Source organism: Bacillus rossius, chromosome 1, assembly GCF_032445375.1.
Source record: "Bacillus rossius redtenbacheri isolate Brsri chromosome 1, Brsri_v3, whole genome shotgun sequence".
Lineage (NCBI taxonomy): Eukaryota > Metazoa > Arthropoda > Insecta > Phasmatodea > Bacillidae > Bacillus > Bacillus rossius.
The window spans coordinates 131661911-131685987 of record NC_086330.1 but is presented as its reverse complement, the minus strand read 5'-3'; the positions used below and the strand labels follow the sequence as shown (position 1 = coordinate 131685987).

The following is a 24077-nucleotide window of genomic DNA, read 5'->3' as shown; positions in this document are numbered from 1 at the left end:
GTTATCAATTGTTTTACTTCAAGAAATAGTTGCAAATATATACTACTTGTAGATAACACAGGCCTAAGAGTCATCATTTTCATAGCCGTTTATTATCCACCTTATGTACCTTGAACAGAAACAATGACAACCTATTCAGACTAACTATTGGCTTTATTGGAAAACTATAATTATAATATATATAAAAATTATTTAAACAATATGATTCACATGTTTCTCATTAATGTCCTGTTAAATTATGCTTAACTTTTATTTTAATACTTATCTCGATTCTTCTGTTGTATATTTCATGTGATTAATATTTTAACTTTTTTTTTATTTAATGATGCTGTATGTTTATTTTATATTGTTGTTTCTGTTTATGTATCCGTTGTATTTGTTCTCTGTACCCTGTATTACATTGTCATTTATTTTTGTTTTTATGGTGCACATTCCTTGCAAACTCCCTAGAGTATTGATGTGCATCTTACAATATGTTAATTAATTAATTAAATTAATATCTGACTACTCTAAACAATAAAAATTTAAATCAGCAAGTATTTGTGGGTTTGAAAAATATACCAACGTCATAATATAAGAATTAGTTTCTAATAAATAACAGTTTTAAGATCAAAAAAAGTAAAGTTTTTCCTATTTATTTAGTTTATATATTTTGGTACATACATCATGCTAAATAAATTTCCATCCATTGAATTACTAAAAGATAACATTTTTTGTAATTTGAGTTACGATTTTATTAAAACTGCTAAATAATTTTCATGATTTTTGTTGCACACTGTGTATTAACTTGAATTTAAGTGTTATATGGTTAAATTAACATGTTTTTTTTCTGTTTTTTCGGTTTTATCACAATTCACCATACATATTGTCATTTATACACCACGTCCAATCATTCCTGAGTCAAGATGAGCTCAGGACCGTCGAGAGAAACTAAGGGTCCGGGGGGCAAATAATTTTGTCAAGCCACCTCCCCATTACTTCAAGTCCATTTTATAAAAACCTTACAATTTCTAAATAAATAACTAAATAAATAAAACTAAAAAAAAACTAAATACTAAACATTAGGGACAATATTATATAGTGAATAGTGACAAAAACCAAAATAACACAGAAATGCAAGTTAATACACCGAATGCAAGTTATATAACAGAATTAAGTGGGATTAAGCAGCATTGAACTGAAACATAATTCAAATCACAAAAAAAAAGTAATTTCTTAATGTTTGAAATACAAGGAATGTCTTTTATGGACAAAAATTGTACCCATGTACATAGATCAGAACAATTTATTTACAGTGAAACCTCGTTAATAAAATACCGGTTATTTCAAAGTTCGCGTTTATTCGAACACTTTTAATTCCCCTTCAGACTGGGATAGCATATTTAATGTCAATCAATACGGTTAATACGAAATATTCGTTATTATGTATTACGAAGTAACCTCACGTCCGCTCACGTAGTGTACTATTGTTTTATTATCGGATAAACCGAATGAAATTTTAGAACAAGAATCGCACACTTTAATCACGTGCACGCAGCTTCACTATAATTCTGTTAACGGCAAATAATTTGTACGGTAAATGGTCTACAGTCAAACCTCTATCTATCGAAATCGCATGTATCGATTGTCCGTGTTTATCGTATACTTTCTACGGTCCCGGCAAAATTGCCATACATTTAAGGTTAAAAAAGTCCGCTTGTACCGATGTTCGAATTATCGTTTTGTCCGCATTGATCGTACAAAATGTGGTCCCGTCACTATAAATTATAATAGATGATCGTTTAACCATAAAGATTTTGCAGAAATAACCATTTCTTAGAAAGAAACCGTCATAAAAACAGTAACGATAGTATACAGTAGTAATAATCAACTTAAATCTGCAGCCAAGTAATGGAGCACGTAAATATGAAGAAAAGACAAATGAACAACAACTTACGAAGAAATTGGATGATGTATCATAACTACAGTACAAACCCAATGTTATCCTAAGATAATTACCATAAAAAGAACTAAAGATTCTTTGTCGATACCATAATTACTACAGAAGCACGATAGCTACCACATTTGCACTACAGTTACCGTAACAACCGAGATGTATATTTACCGTGACGGTAATGTATTTATTTATGACATATTAAAAATAAAGAACATTAATGAAAAATAGGATGTTAAATTTTTATATGTACGTTTGGCACATGTTGCGAAGAAATAATGCGATCTGAAAAAATGCAGTACTACTACGAAAAGCGAAAAGGGTAATCGTGGATTTTTAGGTTATGGCAGTCTCTCTCGTTTTTCAGTAATATCGGCCGAAAATTAACAAGCGTATCGGAAGTCGGCAGAAATGCAGATTCAACTAAATATTGGCAAAATCGGCTTCTTCAGTACAGCTCTACATTTGATGACATGAGTAAACATATTTCAGACTTCAGGATATTGAAAAAGACTTTAATTTCCATGTAGATTTATTGTGCGTATGTTTTTTTTTGCAAGTGGAAATTGAATTAAGTAAAATACTTCCATTTTTATTTATTTTTCAACTGATTTAACTTTAATGACAAGTAACTGATATATTTCTGACACTAATTTTGAGGTTGAAATATTTTTTAAAAATTCTTAGAGTGAAGTCCACTTCAGCATTAATTGTCTTGGAAAATGTTCTGGCTGCTAGTGCTGTAGACACTGATGTCTTGTCTTCCTTCGACAAACTTTGCAGTGCAGTAAAGGACATTTATGCAACTAAAAAAGTGCAGAAAAAAATCAATGAATTTTTCAAGCCTCTTTAATTCTCTATTTGACTAATTTTCGAGTAAAAAATCAATACTTGATTTTGTCGATTATTATTAATGTGAGCATATGCACCTGTTAATACAAACCTCGTTAATACAAACTGCAAAATTTTAGGTCCCTTCAGGTTTGTATTAAAGAGGTTTCACTGTAATTAGTTTTATTGTGCATCTTTTATTGAATCGCTTTTAAAAAGAAAATGCTCACCAATTTATTTTTATTGTTCTGAATGTATCTGTTTTAGACAAACAATATTACAAATTATAATTATTGTAAAAAAATCAGCATACAAATACACTATTTTAAGGGTTTAAGTATTGAAAAACAGCATGTATTGATAAAAATTAAAAACAGTAACACAGAAATCCTATATTTTAAAAATGAAAATGAACTAAAAATAAAACCTAAAAGCTTGTCTCTAGTTATCATGACTATTACTATAAACATTACCTGCGAGTACTGCATAACCTGTAAGGTTTCCAACAGATTTTATTAGCAACAGACTTGTAATTTTTGTCCTATTACCAAGGTAAACACAAGCATTAAAAAAATTCTTCGACATTCAACTGGTTCCCCAGTGATGGCTGGGCCCCAGAAGTTTGCCCTCCCCCAACCCTTTCCCCGCACGCTCTCCCTTCATGACGGTACTGGATGTGCTTTTCATGTATTTCAACTACTCATTTTTAAAACATTCATCCTATGACTTCTAAAAACAAACCCACTCACACACCTGAAAAGATTTTTCAATCGCTTCCACGCAAGGCTGTTTCAAGTCCCATTGGAGCCTGGTGGGCGGAGGTGGGCTGAACTCTGGCACACCCTGTACGTGGCCATCGGGAGCATATCTGTCGCAGAGACGGCCATCATGGCGTGCTTCGCAAGGCATGACCAATGACATAACACAGATACACACATACCACAATAATACTAGTGTTTACACTGTAGTATTTCAAATCCTAATGCAAATGTTCAAAACATAAACAATCCCTTGATTTTGCTGATTTCACATTAAAAAAATGTATGCATCCAAAGTAAATAATTTCAACATGCACTAAGAAAAATGTAAGTTTAATAGAAGTGGAAAATAATATTGTTAAAACCTGTTATTTTTAAAATATAACTATTTATCAATATTGCATGTAATTTATTTTCCAATATTTAAATATTCATAATCTCAAGACAAAATTACAAGAAAAATTTGTGTTTATGACATATAAAAAAATGTAAACAAGTGAAAAAGAAAAATTATCAGCAGAAACACAAAATTATGAACTATTTACCATTGGGCAACTTTAAGGTATTACACTTTAAAAAAATTAAATTTTTGATGCTTCTTTATCGGCACAATACAAGTACATACTATATTATGTTGTTTCAAACTATTTAAAAATATTTCTAAGATGTTTGCTTAAAGGTAAATTCACTTTCACGTTGAAAATAGTCACACTGTAGAACAACTTTATGTTGTTAGTCCTTTGTGTACAGACTTATTAGTTGAAAAACTCCGTACTCATTTTTTCATAAATTTGCTAACCTCTCCAAATCTACTTGTATAAAAAAAGTAAGTGCTCTACAGTGATGTACTAATATTTTCAAAGGTTCATGGATTTACCATGTAAGATAAAAAAGAATATTACATATATCTATTGTATTAAAACTAAAGAAATAAAATTTTACAATCCACAAGACTGTTGCATGATTGTGCAATATAAATATTTGTATTAAATGCATTTATTATTTTACTCAAGCATATTTAATACAATACTAGTCTATTAGGACAAAGTTTTCTTTACATGCCATAGAATTTCAAAAGCAAAAGAAATACACTCAACGCATGTTGACAACTTCTGAAAATTACTTGCACCATGCACAAATTGCTATGTACAGTCAAAAAGCATAAAGAAAAACAAAGGTGACACACTTTTGGTGCAAAGGCCAAAGGAATGTTAGAGGTGCCAAACCATGAAACCTTGAACCTGTGATTGGAGGGGGACAAAAACCAAAAACCGCGGCCACCAAGCAGGCATAAAAAATCAGTGTCTATCGCACAATGTACAAAACAGCCTACATATATGTAGTACATTCCTGCTAATTTGGCAATTTTGAAGAAACTTCTGGAAATCATTCCTGTCAACAGTTTCATGAAATTAAAATCTACACCAGCCTGGTACATATCTATTACCATTAATAGCCATTTGAAACAAGTATGTTTTTATTTTAACACCTGATCACGCAAAAATAACATTGGGGATATTGATATTGGGGATTAAAATGAAGAAGCCTTTAGGCTTAACTTAGATCCTATTTCTAAACATAACTCATCACTAAGCCACAGTATGCATACAATGAGACAAGGCCTTACATTGTGAGAGCTCTAAATGAGACGGAAGAGTTAATCCAGTATAATGAATGTGGCCATATGACAGTGACCTACAAATTGTGGTGAATAAAGTGACTGATGGTAGAACGGCGCTCAGGCAACCAATGAAGCACAGGTACTTTGCAGGAGTCGGATGTTGCAGCAGGCGTTAATGACGTAACTTCACGAGATGGGGTATGACCCCAAGATTGTGAAGCAATCTCCGCAGTAATTGATATAATTAGGATTAGAAGAAACAATGTGCATAGTAAAAATATTTACAGAATATCAGCTTGATATGTTGCTGAGTACACATTATATTTGGTGTTTAAAATGATGTTAACTAGAGTAATTATTTTTATCATTCATAAAAAAATGATACGACTCTTTGACTTTTAATTTCCTCTAGCTCACTTTTTTGTAATAACATTAATTTATGCAAAAGATAAAACATATGTTGAATGAAAGTGTATGTTGCCACAAAGGTATGCCTACTTAAGGTTGTTACTGTTACACAGAAATATTTCAGTTGAAAGATGTTGGCAGATTTATATTGTAAGCTTTTGGGCCAGTGCCAACAACTTCTTCCAGAAGCCAAGAAATAGTAATCAGTGGATGTTTCATTTAAAAAGTAATATGTGTGTACCCAAGTACTGCATTGTTCAAGTTTTTACTAAAAATATTCACTTAAAAGAATATTAAAACTACGTTTTCTTAGAATTAAGGGGTAAGTTTTTTTGGTGACAAATCTTGCATATACAATATAAACATATTCAAACTGAAAATATGTATACTCAGCTATTACTTTTTCACATGAAAAAAGTCTACCACATTAAAAACTGTGAAATCAACGTTAACTGTTACACATAACACACAGGGAAAAGGATATGTACATGTAAAAAAAGCCACTTCCCGGCCTTAAACCATACCCCATTTCAAGTTCGGTGCCAATCACATACTCCCACAAATGACCCATGATTGGTGCGTCAGCCCTGCCAACCAAAGTAACAAAACCAGTAAACCAAATATTGCTGACTGATAAAAAGCCACATGCGTTGCACTGTCATTCACTGGAAAATTAGCAGAACTGAAATATTACAAAAAAAAATACATGCTGCAACTATGTACACCTGAAACGAAAACAACATAACAAAAATGTAGAAATAAAAAGAAAGTATGTAGACATAAAAAAAGCCTGAGAACATAAATCAAAGCAAGATAAATTAAGACCATCACCACAGCATTAGCAGCTACAATACAAATTTTCCAAGTACATAAGACATAAAGAAAAAAAAAATTGTACATGCTGATTAGTGTTCTAGAGCAAATTTGGTTTTTACATGATTACTACACTAATGATGGAAAGTATAGTTAAATGTTCTGAATAATTTTATGCTTGACAAAATTTTGTAGAGTGCTTCACCAATACTAACAAACAGATCAATGTTAAATAAATAGTAATATATTGTTCTTTCATTGGAAAATCATGAAAAAAAACAAACCAAAACAGACATATAAAAACCTTCTCACTTTCTGACACTGATAATTTTTCAATCAGTAACCTATCCTAGATCTATTGGTGTGGACTGTAATGAATTCAAGGAGTCTTCTAGAAATACAAAAGCATTTCTATAAATTAACATAAGTAAGTAATCTAAAATAGATTTCATAAAAGGATGTTGAAAAAATTAAGCTATTGTAGTGACTCGGGAAACATTGGATCACAGTCATGGATTATGACATTGAAAATAACCATAAAAAATTGGTTGTCTGTAAAGTCAGTTTACGGACGATAGTTTAACGTGACAACGTCATAAAAAAACATTGATGAAATGATTGCATACTTTTATAAATAAAACTGAATAATTTTTATTGAATTATCATTATTTTGTATGGATACAAAGGAGTGAAATGAAATCTACAATTTAATTGATAAATTTACTTTTATTTGCACTCATTAATTCAAATATGTTTATTACTTTAACGAAGAGATTATTTTAACTATAACTTTTATACATGTTTGCTATTTAACTTCTTCCAATCTGTGTTATATTGTTAAGGATAGGACGATGATAGGAAAAGTAGGAAACAAATGGGAGTGTTTCAAGTTTAATGTACCTCGAAAAAGTCAAATCGATGGTTGTTCCATTCGAGTGGAAGAGAGATAGATGCGGCGCAAGCGTACAATGAGCGTAACGGGACACGGTGTAACGGGACACTTTTTCGTACGTGCAGCCGGCGTTCATCGATTAGACGTTGTCACGTCAAAATGAATGAAAATACTATCTGGGTTTTGAGACACTGAATTTTTTTTGTTTGTAGTATACTAGTATTTAACATTGCCTGACATGCATTGTACCACTATCAGAATTAAAATTAAATAGACCAGAGAATGTACTTGGAAAATAGTATTAAACATACAGAGTGATTCTTATACAACTGAACTAGGTATTTTAATTTTGCAAATAAATTAATGGAACTAAAAACTTATTTAAGAAACTGATTCAGTCTTATGTTCAATACTTGGTCTTCACAGTAGCGCACTACACCTTTATCAGACTGTTCATTTGGTATCCCATAACGTTCAAGTGTTGCTTCAAATGTCATTTCTGACCATTTGTAAAGTTCTGCTGTATGTAACTGAACAAACAAGGCTCAATTAGGCTCTTTATCTGATAACATTAAAAAAAAACATAAGACAGGTAAACCAAAATTTCTTCTAAATTCATTGAAAAGCGCTTTAGATTTTCAGTAATGAAAGAAACACCTAGCAGGGAGTAACATTACATCATTACCACATTATCGAGTTATATTTAACAAGCTAAACCAGCAAATGTGCAAATTACTCTAAATCATCCATACACTAGAGACTTGAAAGATTGAACAGATTTCACTTACGGTAGATGCAATGAGGATTCACGAATTTCTTAAGGTTTTAAGGTACACAAAATCTGGAATCATCTGGACTCAAGAAGCTAGTGATCCAATGTCAATGATCATGTCTGAAATGTTGGTTTAAAAAAAAAAATGTGTCTGTAATGTGTAAGCCATGCAGTGAAGCTCTACAGCTGTTTCACTACTGTGACAATGAATGATACGTGTCTCAGAAATTCAAAAGGTACAAGACAAACTCATACTATCTTGTACGACTCTGACATTTTCTGTTTGTATATGAATCACAGAGACTCAGTAGACAGGAGAGGGAAGCACAGAGAGAGATAGAGACACACAGAGAGAATGTGAGCGTAGACCGGGAGGATGAGAACTGCAGTTACCGTGCCGCGGAAGCCTCGTTCACGCACACATACTCCCAAAGGTGAGACATAATGGCAGCGTCCGCCCTGGAACAATTCACGGGAACGCTACACTGCGTGAATGGGTGCAGACACTGAACGTCTCCCGTCGGCCATTCTGCCTGCTCGCAGAATGCCAGCGCCTTGCATCACGACACCTTCTCAACGTGCAAGAAACCACCTAAACAAACTCTTTCTACAGTCCTCATATCACACATTCCTGTATTTACTATTCCACAGAATATTCAATAAAATATATCTATAACTTACCTTCCATCATAACTTTCCACCATTTTAAAACAATTTTCTTGGCAATCAGTAAACTTATATTGGAAATTTTCCACAATAATTGTTTTGGGTAAAATCCTAACATAATAAAAATAAACCAAATTACTTGCAGACTATTTAAATAAAACTTTATATAAAGTCAGTTGGCTTCCGGCTCTAACTAAAATGCTACGGAATGAAAATTACAATTGTATGGCTATACATTCCAAAACCGGGAAAACACAGCTGAATAAAAAAACTTATGACTTGTAACAGATGAACAATTTTTTTTTACATTAAACTAAGGTGCACTTTTGATTAGATAGTGAAAAATTATCCTACAAATCCTACTAATATATTGAAAAAAGTTGTACAGCAAATACCAATAAAAAATATACACGAATACAATGTCCATAACAAGTTTTTATCAGGTTTCATATAATTTTACTAAGTTATTTATTTAGCCACTGCACAAGTCAGGAAATATGTATGTAATGATGTTCTATGACAGAAATAAAATGCTGATCAGAAACAGTTAAGAATAATACTATAATAATTTTACCATACATTATAGGAGACACTAAGCACAATTATGAGCATAAAGGGTTATATTGGCATGTTTTCACACATACATTTCTGCAATTCCCGTAAGTAACCATTTACATAAATAATTATTCTTTAACAATTAATTCTTAACCAAAATTTTGTTGTATATATTGTTTTCAGTTACGTTTATTTAATTTTTAATATGTACATAAAACTCTGAAAATTCTGTTTATATAAAAACTTCAAAATGAACATTTATATATAATAATGGTAAATTAAATCAGCAATACTTACCAAGAGTGCTCAGCGTTGAAGCCAATCTGAAATAAAGACATTATACATCAATAAAATAGACAAAGCAAATACAGAGTAGATACATATAAAAAAATAAATTATATGCACACACATTATGAATGGTTTGTTATTCTGTTGTATAAAAAGTGCTTCTGTTACATGGTTAATCTAGTCTTCAAAAAGAAATTTACCATCTGAGTAAAGTTCATACATTAAATTTTTTAAAAAAATGTAACTTTTAATATTTTACCACAGTTAAATAAATACCTAGTACTTACTCTTCCATTAGTGCCGATACACAGTGTGAAAGACTTGTCAAACCAACGGTCATAACCTTTCCCATGCAGCAAGATCCTGCCGTATCTGTCCAATTTGGACGGATCAGCCTAAAATAAAATTTCACAAAACATAAGAATCATTTAAAAGCAGGCATCTACACTAATCCTACAAAAGTGCATACACTCTTGATCAATATACTTAATACACAGCAACGAAAATAATAATATTTTACTTTGTGTGAACAACTGATTTCATTATGAAATTCTAAAGACAAAAATTTGTTATGGATTAAAGCTTATGCAAAATGTATGGTAAAATAGCCTAAAACCAACAATCTTTTTAACTGAAGAGTAAACTTTAAATTGTACATAATACCAAAGCACTGCAAAATTCAGAATAGTTATTCTTGCTTATATTTCCCAATATTACACAATAAAAGTATGCTGACCACAGAAATGCATAGTGTGGATTGTATTAAAAAGATATGTCAACATAAAATCAAATAAATAGTTTTTTTTTTTTAAAAAAAAAGCAGAGAAACTGAAATGAGTATGATGAATATAAATATCAAGTTAAAGGTGGAATACCGTAATTAATTCTGTGCAGTAATCACTATTCAGTAAGACTGAGTGAGTGAATGCTCAAGAGGAGATCCCCTGCAGATATGCGTGCAGATCACCTGCAGTGCACCTCTCTACTTCATGCTTTTGACCACTTCCTGGACACAGCGCTAGCTTCAATCAGAGTGTCGCAGTGGAGGGCTGCTACAAGCTGGTGAAGGTGCTGAGCTAGGCACTGACAGACCCAACTTCCAACTCCAGGAAGGGTGGGTGACTGGAGAGTTGTGTATGGTATGGAATTACCTAACTTCTCGCTCAATGGTGACTCCCAAATTTTGAAAAATAACAAACCTTTAAAAGGCTCTTTTAATATATTTCTGTGGTCTTTGAACATCATTAACAATGTAGTTTTCAATTTAATTTTAAGAGTACAAAATTTAAAAAAAATTACTTTTTTAGTAACACTGAAAATGTAAAATAAATAAATAATACATTAAACAGACTGAAAACACTTTATAATTCAGGTGGAGACTGCAGTAAATTTTTTTTGTCATCCCACCCTTTTTTTTAAGGTTATTGGTGGAAAAGTGGTGAGTGGAGTAGGAGAAGGCGGAGGGAAGGGGGAGGGGATTTCCCCTATCGCGAGCTAGGCTAGTTTGTGTGTTCAGTGTTAGTTTGTGCCTGTCTTCTTGTACTCGTACCCTCTTGGTGTAGTGGGTAGTTGGTCAGGATGTGTAATCACAGATTATTTGTTAAAGATAAAAGCATTTATGTACTAATTTTCAGAATCTCAAGTATTTCAAATATTATAGATTCAATGGTATTCAAGGCTTGATTTGACCAGCTCATTCCTATTAAAAACTTAATTGTGTAGTAGCATACTGTACCTCATCAAACTCGTACGGCATGTCATCCAAGGCAACGACAAAGGCTGACTTCTCGATGAGATCCAGCGACTGGCGGTTGATGCCCTTGAAGAAGAACTCCTTGCGAGTGTTCGCCCAATGGGTGCGCTCGCCCGCTGTGAGTGCGGCCAACCGCTCTTCGCCCGGGTACGGCGCAGATGTATCGTCCAGGATACGCTGTATCTGACTGAAAGCAGAGACCCCATTAAGCTTCTGCCTATCCTGTTTATTTTATTCGAATAAAATATCACATTATTTACAAATATTTCATATTTTTGAATAAATTTAAAAATACAGCAAAATATTTTTCATCATACTTGACAGGAATTCAAGAAAAATTGATGCACAAACAGTAAAAAGAAGAGAGAGGGAGAGAGATATACACTGAGCCATACTAAAGTGGTGAAAAATCAAAAAAGATACAATAAATCTCATAATGCATTTTCTTAAACCAGTAAAATTTTTAATTTTAAATTTTTTTTTCTTGATCTAATTAATTGTGTATATGAAAATAAAGTATTTCTAATCAAAATCACAGATTATTTATTACAAATTGAAAATCATTTATGTTCTCAGTTTCAGAAAACAAATCCAAATTTCTTAATAAATCTTCTGAGCTTCATGCATGTTACACTCCTTTTAACGTTTGGTGAATCAATTTTGTTGTGGTACCTATGCATTATTAGAAATTCAAGACTTTATAGTAAAATAGCTATGTTTATTTTAAACAACCTTTGTCCAATCAAAATTGGAACTAAACTGACAATACAAAATACAGTGACGTCTTCACTCCACCTTGTTCTTGACCAAGGACTTGCCAGATAAACAATTTTGCATGATTATTGAACGTCAGTATTGTTTTAACAGGAAAACTAAATTTAAAATATGATACAGTACAATGGTATTTAAGAAAAGTTATAATAAGCTGCTTTATAGAAAGAAAGAAAAAAGATGAGCATTAGTTTTCTTGAAAAAATTGTTACGGAAATGTACCCATGAACTGTGAAATGAAACTTGCTATATACTGAAATGATAACCAACAGTAATGATAAACCCTGAGCAACTAAAATTGCAGGCAGCGCAGTAATGCAACCTGGTGGCCAAGGCTGATGTCTGGAATCACTCCAAAAATATCTAAACATCAGCGACTCAACTGTTGCCAGATTACAGAATATGATGAACCACAGAAGTGAAGATAAATGAACATTGAATTTTAATTAAGGTTTGTGGTCTTATTACATTAGAAGACAACTTCATGAGAGCACTGCAGGAGTTCTTGTGCAGCAACTATGTAATTCATTGGGTGCCAAATGACGACATTTGAATTAGAAAGTAGAATGATAGACATTTCCTGATGTTGCAATCTACTTAGTACAACTGATTGACTGACAGACAATGCACAGCTTAATCCGTTGGGTCTAGAAGCATGAAAGTTTGCATGTATAATGTAGGTGAGCATTAAGAAAGGATTTTTTGAAATTCATCCCCTAAGGGAGCTAAATAGGGGGTGAAAGTTTGTATGGAAGTTTGTAATTTTTGAAGTTGGTAATATGGAAATTGGGGTTATGGCTTCTGTTCATAAATAAAAGTCAGTTGTATCAAATTTTTTTTGGTAGGTTTATCATCAAAAAAGAGGATCAAATACTTTCCCATCGGGAACACAAGTAGTATTAATATAAACTAATACATCTCCCTAGTAAATTACTCACACCATGAACTTTGGGTTAAAATTTGGTATACTGACCACTACACTACAAGGTAGACTTTTATGGTGTAGTTTTAAAATATCAAACACACAATCACAAATCACCAAATTAAACAGGTTTGCAAAACCAAATTCAAGTTAAAAGGAAAAAAAATGCAATCTTAACATACAGAGGAAAATATAAAAAAAAATGATAATGGGTCAACTGAAATACTGAAGCATTGGGATTGCAGCTCCTCTTCCCCAGCGAGTAAACCACTAGCAACAGGCGAGAGGGCGTACATTTCCAGCTCACTGGGCCGCAGGATCCTGTTGCGGTAGTAGATGGGAAGCTTGAAGTACCGTCCCTTGTGGTACACCGCAACGTGCTTGGCGTCCGAGTAGTGGACCAGGTGGTCCGTCTCCACACCTGGCACGCGGGTCGTGTTGAACAGGCGCTCGTACTGCCACGAGCAGAGGGGCACCACTCCCTGGATCATTATCTGGCACAGCAAGCAACACCAGCATCACACCGGCCATTCCCACACCACAGTTCAAATATGTGTGTAACTAAAATACATATTCAAAAGATTCTTTTTACTTATTTAGCAAATCAAAGTAGGGTATTTTAAAAAATTTTCTTGTTAATGGGGGAGGGGGGAGGGGGGGGGGCAAATATTCTTACAATAGGTTAACACCTTTAAGTAAAATATTAAAGAAAAAAAATAAGAAAAAAAATACATTTATTAAAGTACATGTTCAATATAAATATTGACTATCAGAATTTGGCACTGAATAAACCAAACTGACTTACATAGAAATGAAATATTTAAACTATACCAATCAATTGTTCTGCACTGAAACTATAGCCTACTTACGTATGAGAAAGAATGTGATAAAACTACACTTCCTACAGTTAAAATTAATTTTTAACTTAAAAGTTAATTACAATAAAAATTATTAAAGGGATAATGGGCAGATTATAACTTTTTTTTAAATGGTTTAAAGAGTAACGTAAATAAAGTGTAGCACATCATATAGTTTTGCTGAATGATAAGAAAACTGTGCAATCCTAACACATGGTAAAAAAACTTTGTCATAAATTCACTTTTAGAAACACATCATTATCATTAAGCATTACAAATTTAAAACAAATATGTATAAATACATCTAATAATCAAGCCAAGAAAGTAATATTTCTCTAAATATAGGGGCACACACTTACTCACTGGCATTGCAACAAACACAGATTTCAGAAAAATTACACGTTTAAATGTTTTTGTGGCACAAATGAACTTCAGGAAACAGGAAAGAAGAAGTATGGTAAAATACAAGCTCTGTAAGTGTGATGATATACTCAGGAATTGGATATGTATTTGTTAGTACAAAAAGAAAACAAAATTTTCTGTTATTACGTAAATCAGTTGAAATATCACTAGTATACCGTATTAGACAATAGAGAACTGGATGTAGTTAGCGTAACAGGCAAATGCTTATGATTACTCACTACAAGGATAGAACGTGTAATCTCAACTGTCATTCTTATCAAATCAACAGAATTAATCTTGCCATCAATATAAAACTAGAAATATGTTTTTGTAATACTCTTCAAATCCTCATCTACAGTAGAATCCCTCCCGAACGACCCCCCTCTGGAACAACCATTCCGTAAGAACGACCAGTTTTCGAGGAACCGTGAAAAAATTCGAAAAAAAAAATGAGTAAAATCGGATGAAAAACAAGTGCGCTACACACTATGTACGGCGCTGCGCGTCACGTTTTTCTTGGCGAGCGCTGTACTGTTGGCAGGCGCACGTATAGATACCACCCCTCCAGAGTCCAGACTGGCCACCCTAGCGATAACGTTAAACAGTGGTGCGCATGCGCATTTCTGTTGCCGTCTCGATCCCGTGTCTTTGTCTTGTGGCTTGTTAGTGTGATCTTGCTCGCTGGTGGATACGCTTCTTTTGCTTGTTGATTCGGATATTTCTTGGTTTTTATTATTGTTGACGACTTATTACGCTTTGTTTCTTGTACGCCGATTTGGTTAGTGGTTTGATTTTGTGAATTTTGTATATTGTTGACGACACACGCATTTGTTTTTGGATTTTGATTTGGTAAAATTTTTGGCTTGATTCTATGAACGATCGTTGACGACACACGCAGTTTTACACGGATTTTGATTTTTTTTTTGGGATTTTCGTTTCGCATTTGTGAAAATGAGTGCCAAGCGAAATACACTTTCGCTAATGAAAATATATGAGATCATCCAGCAAGTGGATAAGAAAACAATTTCCAAGACTAAGATAGCGCAGCAATACGACATTCCGAAGTCTACTCTCTTCACGATTCTCAAACAGAGAGAAGAAATTGTGAATGCAGTACAGAAGCAAGGCTGCAATGTGCAACTGAAAATTTTGAGGGGCGCGACGTACGAAAACTTGGACGAAGCTATGTTGGAGTGGTTTGGTGAGCTGAGAGCTCAAAATTTGCCTGTGAGTGGGCCAATGATGTTGGCAAAGGCAGACGAACTTGCTTTGAAGTTAGGTTTGACAGACTTCAAGCGTTCAGTCGGGTGGCTGAATCGTTTCAAGGCTCGGCATGGAATATCCAGCCACAAGATAGTCGGCGAAAGTGCGTCGGTTGATCCGAAGTCTGTAAGTGAGTGGTTGCCCTTGCTTCAGAACATCCTCAGCCGATACCAGCCTCGAGACGTTTACAACGCAGATGAGCTGGGGATGTTTTATAACCTCTTGCCAGACCGTACTCTTGCGGTGAAAGGGGACGTATGCAAGGGTGCGAAGAGGAGCAAGGAGCGCCTCACAGTCCTCCTTTGCTTCAAAATGGACGGCAGCGACAAAATGAAGCCCCTAGTAATAGGAAAGTCAAAAAAACCGAGAGGTTTCAAGGGGAACATTCTTCATTGCGACTACGACTTCAACAAAAAAGCGTGGATGAATTGCAGCAGTTTTTACGAAGTGGCTTCGCAGCTTTGATGCGAAAATGGGTGTGATGAATAGGAAAGTTGTCCTGTTCGTCGACAATTGCCCTGCGCATCCTCCGCTCGATAACCTCAGAAATATTGAGCTGGTGTTCTTGCCTAAGAACACCACCAGCGTGCTTCAGCCTCTGGACCAGGGGATAATTCAGCAGGTGAAGCTGAAGTACCGGGAAATGCTTGTGCGGAGCATGGTGTTGCAGCATAACATCGGGAAAGAGATGAAGAAGTGGGACGTGTATAGGGCAACGGAAGCGATTGTTACCAGCTGGAGGGCATTGAAACCAGAAGTAATCGCCAACTGTTTCCGACACGCCAACTTCGTCACACCAGTCGACGATGTGCCTCTCGCTGCCACCAACCCCGAAAACCCTGACGACCCACCCACAGTGGACGCCGAGCCCCAGCCGGGCCCCTCGACGAAACCGCAGCATCAGATTTTCACTCTGCCAAGCGACGACAAATCGTGGCAGCAATTCGCCCCAGACTGCACGTTTGCAGAGTTCGTGACAGCGGATGACAACGTTGCAGTTTGGGGTACACAAGATGATGATTCCGATGACGTCAAGGGGCAGGAGCCGAGCGATGAAGCGGAGGAGGAGGAGGAGGAGGAGGAGGGGGAGGAGGAGGAGGGGGAGGAGGAGGAGGGGGAGGAGGAGGAGGGGGAGGGAGAAGCAGAAGAGCCAGAAGTTGTGCCGACGACGAGAGACGTCCTCAAAGCTGGGGATGTCTATGAATATCTTCTGAGGCGGCATGGTGCGAGTGATGCTGTGTGGTCCTGCTTGATGCTGTGTGGTCCTGCTTAACGCAGTTGAAAGAGTTTGCGGAAAATGCCATCTTGAAAAAAAAGCAGGCAACGATAAAGGACTTTTTTAAAAAGTAAGGCGATAAATAAAGTGTTAGGTGTTGTGTATTTATTTTTTTTATGTTCGTTAATGTATTTTTTTGATTTACGTCTCGTCGACGTGTCTAACATGTGTGACTTTGAAGAACAAAAATGCTTAAAAAAAATTAATTAACAGCTGCCGCATATATCATGTTGGATAATACTGTAATCTGGTGAGTTTTTTTTTTCAATTGTTCTTTGTTGTTATTGTTACATATATGTATACACTGCTCCACTGCTTACAAGCATAGTTTATTGAACTAAAAGTGTATTTGGAATTAAATTATTCGGGTTATCTTGAATATAGCTAAAATATATTTTTGGTTATCATTATCTGAAGCTGTAAAAAAAAAACGTTGCCATCGCTTCGGCCCATTTTTGTGTTTCGGCCGCTCTATATTTCAAACCACCCAGTTACGTACCATGTAAAATAGCTTTTTGGCCCGACCCTTATTTATAACAACCTCAGCTGTCACACTTTTAAAACCCAGGGCAAATACTCTGACGTCCGCTTCCCTTCTCACGTCGGTTGGTTATTATGTCCGCCGCCCGTTAGCTCGCCTGGCGCCGAGAGACGTGTCTGGCAGGCATCCGGCGCAGCGGGACGAATGGTGATGCCGAAAGAGAGGGAAGGGGGGGGGGGGGGGGGGGGGGGGCAATAAATGGATAAAAAATAAACTACCCACGTTACATAACGTTAGCACAATGTTATTTTAAAGCTGCCCAAATAAAGGACGGTTCTTTCCGTGAAACGGCCGGGGGGTAGGGGGGGTTGGGTTGGGTTGGGTTGGGGGGGGGGAAATTGGCCAAAAATTGCCCAAATTCTCTGGAACGACCCTTCCGTAAGTACGACCGTTTTTTCGGGAACCGTGAGGGGTCGTTCCAGCGGGATTCTACTGTATTTGTTCCTCACATAACAATATCTATGCATATAATAAAACTGTAATGGAGTCGTGTATGTACATAGAATATGTTTTCAAAAATAGTGATAGACTTGGTAATATGAAGTAATACAGAAACTAAAACAAACATTTTTTTAAATTCTTAACCATCAGTTAATTTGTTTTAGCATCAGGCCAAAACTGTACAAAGGACTTTGATAGAATGTAGTACATGTAACTGTAAAACTATTCAACTGAATTCCTAAATTTCACCCGAACAAAGTCGTGGGCACTAATACCAAATGAAAAAGTTCTGATGGAAAATCGGTACCGGTTCCAGCTCCTGGCGGTCGATGAGGCGTCGGAACTGAAGGCAGGCGTGGATGACGGTGGCCGCCCGCGCAGACTGCAAGTGGGTTGGGTGCATGAGAATGGCGTCGATGCCGTAGAAGTTTGAGTTGACCATGATCGGGGAGCGTCCCCGCAGGTAGATGAAGTCCTCCCACCAGTCGGACACATAGTTGGATGCCCACCTGCCACACATGCAACCTGAGTCTACATGATCAATGATACATCAAAAAAAATAAGCAGCATAAACATTTATTGATACATTACAATTGGACCTTCAAAATGATAATGCTAACACATACTTAGTCTAATAATTAATAATGAATCCTGAATGCAAAAAATCCATTCTAAAAAAAATATTTTTAATTAATGACCTTCAATATTATCAATTCTCATTAATAAGATTTGCTTACCTCAAAATTATGTTGTTTTTTTTTTGCAGAACGGGAAACTAAAACTAACAAAAAAAATTTTTGTTTACTTTACCAAAACTTATCTTGACACAGCTTGATACCAATAACACGAACCAAACTAATTTTTGACTACAGCAATCAAAATAAGGACACAATTTTTGTGCAGAAAAGAAAAAAATTAGATGGTTAAAAAAATAAAACTAAACTCCACACCACCATTATCTAATTTCTGAGCATATTGTACACATATGGTTAAGGGGCCTGCCTAGCCAGGGTTCATTTGTGTTAATGAGGAGAGATGATAAAGTGTGATGCTCAGTGCTGCTTCTAAACCCAAGGCTCTGAACTGGCACGTAGTCTTCTCATCGTGCAAAGGGAAAATGTGAAAGTGGAGCGGAAACCATAACATTACATAGCAGACCGTATGTGTGCACAAACCAGCAGTGTCTTTAAGTTAAGGCTCATTTCCTTAAGAATTTATTGCAATGTGGTTTACGTATATACTATTTCCAAAATTAATCTTTGAAATAGGTAAATTTTGACATTTGAAAGAATTGCATTTTAAATTTTCATCAGAACCACTTACATAATGTTATGTTTTCTCAAATACCCCGGAAAAGTCCCAGATACAACAAAACTCTTTTCTAAATTAAAAAAAATATATATATCAACTGTTTACAGTAATGAAAAAAGTTTACATCTTTAGGTAATTATGATTTTTTCACTTTCGGTTCTTGTTTATTTACTCACCTTTATCTCATTTACCACCTAGTATCCAGGCTAAACCTATGCATCCGTGCATAAAATCAAATGAAAAACCTTTATTCAAAACAGGTCCTGCTTCAAGTAGGAAAAATCATGCTAGTTGCAATTTTATGAGTAACTAGCTGCAATACCCGGCATTGCCCGGGCTGAACACAGGGTGAAGGAGACCTTTTTCGAAATCAGATGTAGTTAGTAATTGTCTTCTCAATTTGAATGTCAAGTGTGCAAAATAATTTATATCACTTTCAGATCCCGACAGACGTTCTGCCAGTTTATAGTTATTTACCTGGTCTGTATGTAATTTAGACTTTATAAAGCAATATAGAAAAAAGCTGAAAAAATAAGGATTACTAATATTGAAAAGATTCCATTATCTAGCTAATGCTCGGCCTGCATTGCAATGCCTCATTCAGTTTTGTTTTGTAATATGTATGTTTGAAGTAGTACAACATATACAAATCATATATCCATCTCTCTATATATATTTATCTCTATCTACACCTATCTACATCATCTATGTATCTCTCTATCTCTATTTATCTCTTTATATCTACATATATATTTCCCACTATCTCTATATATTCTATATATAAGTCTCTATATAGCTCTATACATCTATAGGTATATCTCATTATCTAACCCATTTCATTCTCTATACCTCGCTCTATCTCAACTTATCTCTCCGTCTCTATCTCACTCTATATATCTGTGGCTTGGTTCTAAAAGGGCCAATGTCAATTTTTTACAAAAATGAGTTATTAAGTCCAATGTGCATTTTCAAGCGTGGTGCATTTTGTGCTATAATGGCCAATGTCTGTAACCTACCATGTGGCAGATACAGGTTATGATGGGGCCAAAGTCACAACAATAATTAATTCATTTTGTGCTACAAGGGCCAATGTTGACATTGGTCTTTTGAAGCACCAAATAAGCAATGGCCAATGTCAACATTGGCCATTATAGCAATAACAGTACTGTGATATTTGGCTTAGTTTGCATGACATTGGCAATTGTGACCCCTCATATACTGATATTTACTTTATGTTTATATGCTGTAGCTGCAAAAAACATGTAAACATAATCATGAAAATTAAAAATAATATGTATGTTGGCAACATTTGACAGTTATCGATATAGATAATTGTTAAAAGCAGAATTTCAAGCCGAAAAATGACACATGTGGTAAATGTGATCGGTATGAGTTACTTCTTAACTTCAGTAAGGATGTAATTGTTCTGGAACAAGCTGAGAAAGAAAAGAAGATACACTTGGAGCTGGCAGAATCTTCATATGAAGAAAAAAGGAAAGACAAATTGCTAAGTAAAAGTAACAGTAACTGCATAACAATGTCATTTTATCTTCAGAAATGCCTCCCTACCGCACTTTTAGTGAGTGGAGTAGCATTTTATAAACGACAACTCTGGACATTTAACTTAACAATATATGAGACAGGTCTCCAGAAATCTGCTGCTAAATGTTTAATCTGGGATGAAACTATTGAAGCAAGAGGTGGACAGGAAATTTCACCTGTTCATACAAGTATCTGCAGAATATACCTGATGCAATTGAAGAAGTGAATATGTAGGTATACCGATTCCTGTCCTGGCCAAAATCGCAACATTTACGTGGCCGTAATGTTACTGACTCATGTGAAAACTGTAAACATTCAAGGTAGAACACTGATCATCAATCATAAATTCCTAGAGCCTGGCCATACTCATATGGAAGCTGATACGATACATGCGGTTATTGAGAAAACAAAGAAAAACACAACGGTAAATGTAAAACTTCCAAGAGACTGGGAAAACCTAATTCGAATGGTACGATGACGTCCACCCATAACAGTTGTTGAAATGGAGCAGAAAGACTTTTTTAACTTCAAGGAATTGCTTAGCAATCATTATGTTCTCCGGAAGGTTGATACCGAAGGAGAAAAAATTTCTTGGTTGAGAATAAAGTGGTTGAGATATGATTCTTCATGTTCCGATACAATCAAGTTTAAATATTATTTCCAAGATTATGAACAATTCAAGACACTTGATCTGTCACGAAGGCACAAGAAAAGGAATTCGCTTCCAACCTTAAGTCCTATTTCAAGTATGCCATTACCACTTCCAGTAGAGAAGGTAAATTATTTGACGTCTCTCTTACCTTGCATTCATCCCAACAGTCGTCAATTTTATAAGTCATTCCTGAAGGGACTCACACCATCCTTTGAGCTTATCGGTGGGTATCTCCTGGATGACAGTGAAGAAAATGAAGCAGACACTGAATAAAGTGAAAGTTATACCTGTTTAATACTAACCAAAACCTTGCAGATACAATGGATGTGCTTATTTTGTTTGTTGTTTTATTGGGCTACAATGTAATACATGTATTTATTTCTGTTTTTTACTGAGCATAATTTAAGAGAATATACATGGTGGAGAAGAATATTAATTAGTGAAATTATTCATATGTTAATGTGCATTGACAGATTATGTTCAAGAGTCCTCTTAAATTGATAAGAACTGAAATTATTTCATCTAATTAATGTGTCTAAATAATAGTTAAAGGTTCTAATTACGTATTTTGTGTGCTTTTTAAAGGCCAATGTCAGCAATTTTAACCCATTTTGAACAAAATAAGGGCCAATGTCATTAATTTTTTTTTGGTTACTGTGTCTAGAGAAGTTGGACTTGGTGTACTATACTCGTCATGGAGTCCAGTTTGTATTGGGGAAGTACCATAACATTGGTGTGCATAGTTTCTTTGCCATTAATATTTTAAGATTAAACCATATATTCAGAGGTTAATATCTCGGAACTGTTATTTATGACATTGGCCCTTTTAGAACCAAGCCACAGATATATATCACTCTATCTCTGTATCTCTTTTATATTTAAATAAATTTTATCATGTGTGCGCACTTATACAACAAAAACAGACTAAGTGCCGCTATATAAAATGAAATAAACACATTTTTTGACACGATTCGTGCTCCAACTATTGAAAAATAGTTATACCGTCTCAGTAACCTTCATGGGCATGCGCATAACAAATCACCAAAATTTCATCGCAATCGGATGAATGGTATAGGAACACATACGTCACAAACAAACGAAAATTAAAGACATGACCAACTCATCAAACGATGGTGCGTTTAAAATTCAAGGCAACTCTATCTATTGATTAAGTTAAGAACAAAACTGTTATAAGCGCCTTGGAGAAAAATATTAATTTGCCAGACCTTACTATGTGTATGATCGTGTGTCAGACAGAGAAATGACACTCACTCACTATTTGTATGTCTATGACCTATGATTTTTTCTGTTATAAAATGAAATTATCACTTTTTCACTCCCTTAGGGATGGAATTTCATATTAATATGGGGTATATGTGTTAATCCAGGTTATAAGCTAGCTGTAGGCCAAATTTCATTTAACTCCATTCAGTAGTTTTTACGTGAAAGAGTAACAAACATCCATCCATCCATACTTACAAACTTTCGCGTTTATAATATTAGTAGGATGTACTACTGTGTACTGTGTATAATGTTGTCAAGGAATTATATGAATATTTCTCATTATTTTGCAAACTGTGCATAAAAAAATGTATCAAAATAATTATTGAAATGAAATTTTATACAACATATACACTTAACAACCTTTCCATAGCAATAAACTAATATCATTTTAAACAAAATAGTTTTTAAATGTTTATACAAAACTATATTTTGTTATTACCAAGATTTGAGAAGGAGGTATCTCTGCAGTTTTATTCCAATTCCATTCTGGAATTCGTCAACCAACTTTTCAATGCGAGCATACTGTTCATCACTCACAATGGGCCGAATGCTGCGCAGATACTGTGAACAACCAACACACAACTATACTACATTTTCTGCTAAGATTATTAATTTAAGTTATTTATAAAATTTACTAGCTGTGCCCGCGACTTTGTCCGCATGGAATAGTGTCTTTGGGTAGCATTTTAAATTATTTAGGTTAATTTTTTTACAAATAAGATACATACGTATGAATACGTTAATGAGCTATTTGCAGTGTTTCACTGCAAAGAGCTTATTAAATTATTTAAATATATAAGTACATAAGGTATAAAGTATTAATATGAGTTTATTTAAGTACATTTTTATAAACTACGTTTTTTGTTTTCCCATCTTTTGCCAAAACATAGAGATTTTGCGGATTTGATACACATGAGCATGCCACATAGACATTTTTTATTTATAAATGAACTCCTGCAACTTTAAGCATCTGTCCTTGAGCTTTATTAATTTTTATTGCTTTCAGGGGAAACTGCACTCTTTTAAATTGAAATGGCAAATCAGTCGGAATTATTGGAATACGGGGTATCAAAACATTTTCTCCTTTTGCCATTCCAGTCATGATTGTAGCTTTTATAATGTTGTACCCCAGATGTGTAATTTGTAGCCGTGTACCATTACATATCCTTGGCGCAAAAAGATTTCTCATTAATAGGACTGGAACACCAACTTTCAGCCTCAACTTATGGGAAGGCACTTCTGATAATTCTAAAGAGTTGAGAAACTCTATACGGTATGATGTGACTTGTTCAGTGTCCATAACATTATCTACTGAGAGGTATTCGACAACATCCCCCTCCACTTCTTACATGATTTGTTCGTTTATTTGGTTAACTATTTCATTAGTCTGCGCCAAAATTGCCCTTTCACACAGCCATTCTCAACTCTTGGCTTCTAGCTATTTTCTTAGCGCGAGCTCCGCTAGAACTACGCGCTAGATTAGATTTGCGTTTTCTAGGCATATTAGAATAAAAACAACACAATT

At 34.8% G+C, this 24077-nt stretch overlaps 1 protein-coding gene across 8 annotated transcripts in view; it reads right to left on the bottom strand.

Annotated features, from left to right (window-relative positions):
* The window catches only part of LOC134546155 (carnitine O-palmitoyltransferase 1, liver isoform), a 126442-nt gene that overhangs the window by 15318 nt on the left and 87047 nt on the right, over positions 1–24077 (bottom strand). For 5 of the 8 annotated variants that reach the window (XM_063388709.1, XM_063388711.1, XM_063388710.1 and 2 more), the window contains 8 exons: positions 22992–23113; positions 18071–18272; positions 13278–13477; positions 11273–11477; positions 9825–9932; positions 9547–9572; positions 8422–8487; positions 3518–3632 (listed from right to left, as the gene is read on the bottom strand). In XM_063388709.1, the coding sequence (XP_063244779.1) occupies positions 3518–3632; positions 8422–8487; positions 9547–9572; positions 9825–9932; positions 11273–11477; positions 13278–13477; positions 18071–18272; positions 22992–23113 (1044 nt within the window). Of the gene's footprint in view, positions 1–3517; positions 3633–6075; positions 6139–8421; positions 8488–9546; positions 9573–9824; positions 9933–11272; positions 11478–13277; positions 13478–18070; positions 18273–22991; positions 23114–24077 lie in introns of all 8 variants that reach the window. The other 3 variants (XM_063388715.1, XM_063388714.1, XM_063388716.1) reach the window with 1 other exon arrangement.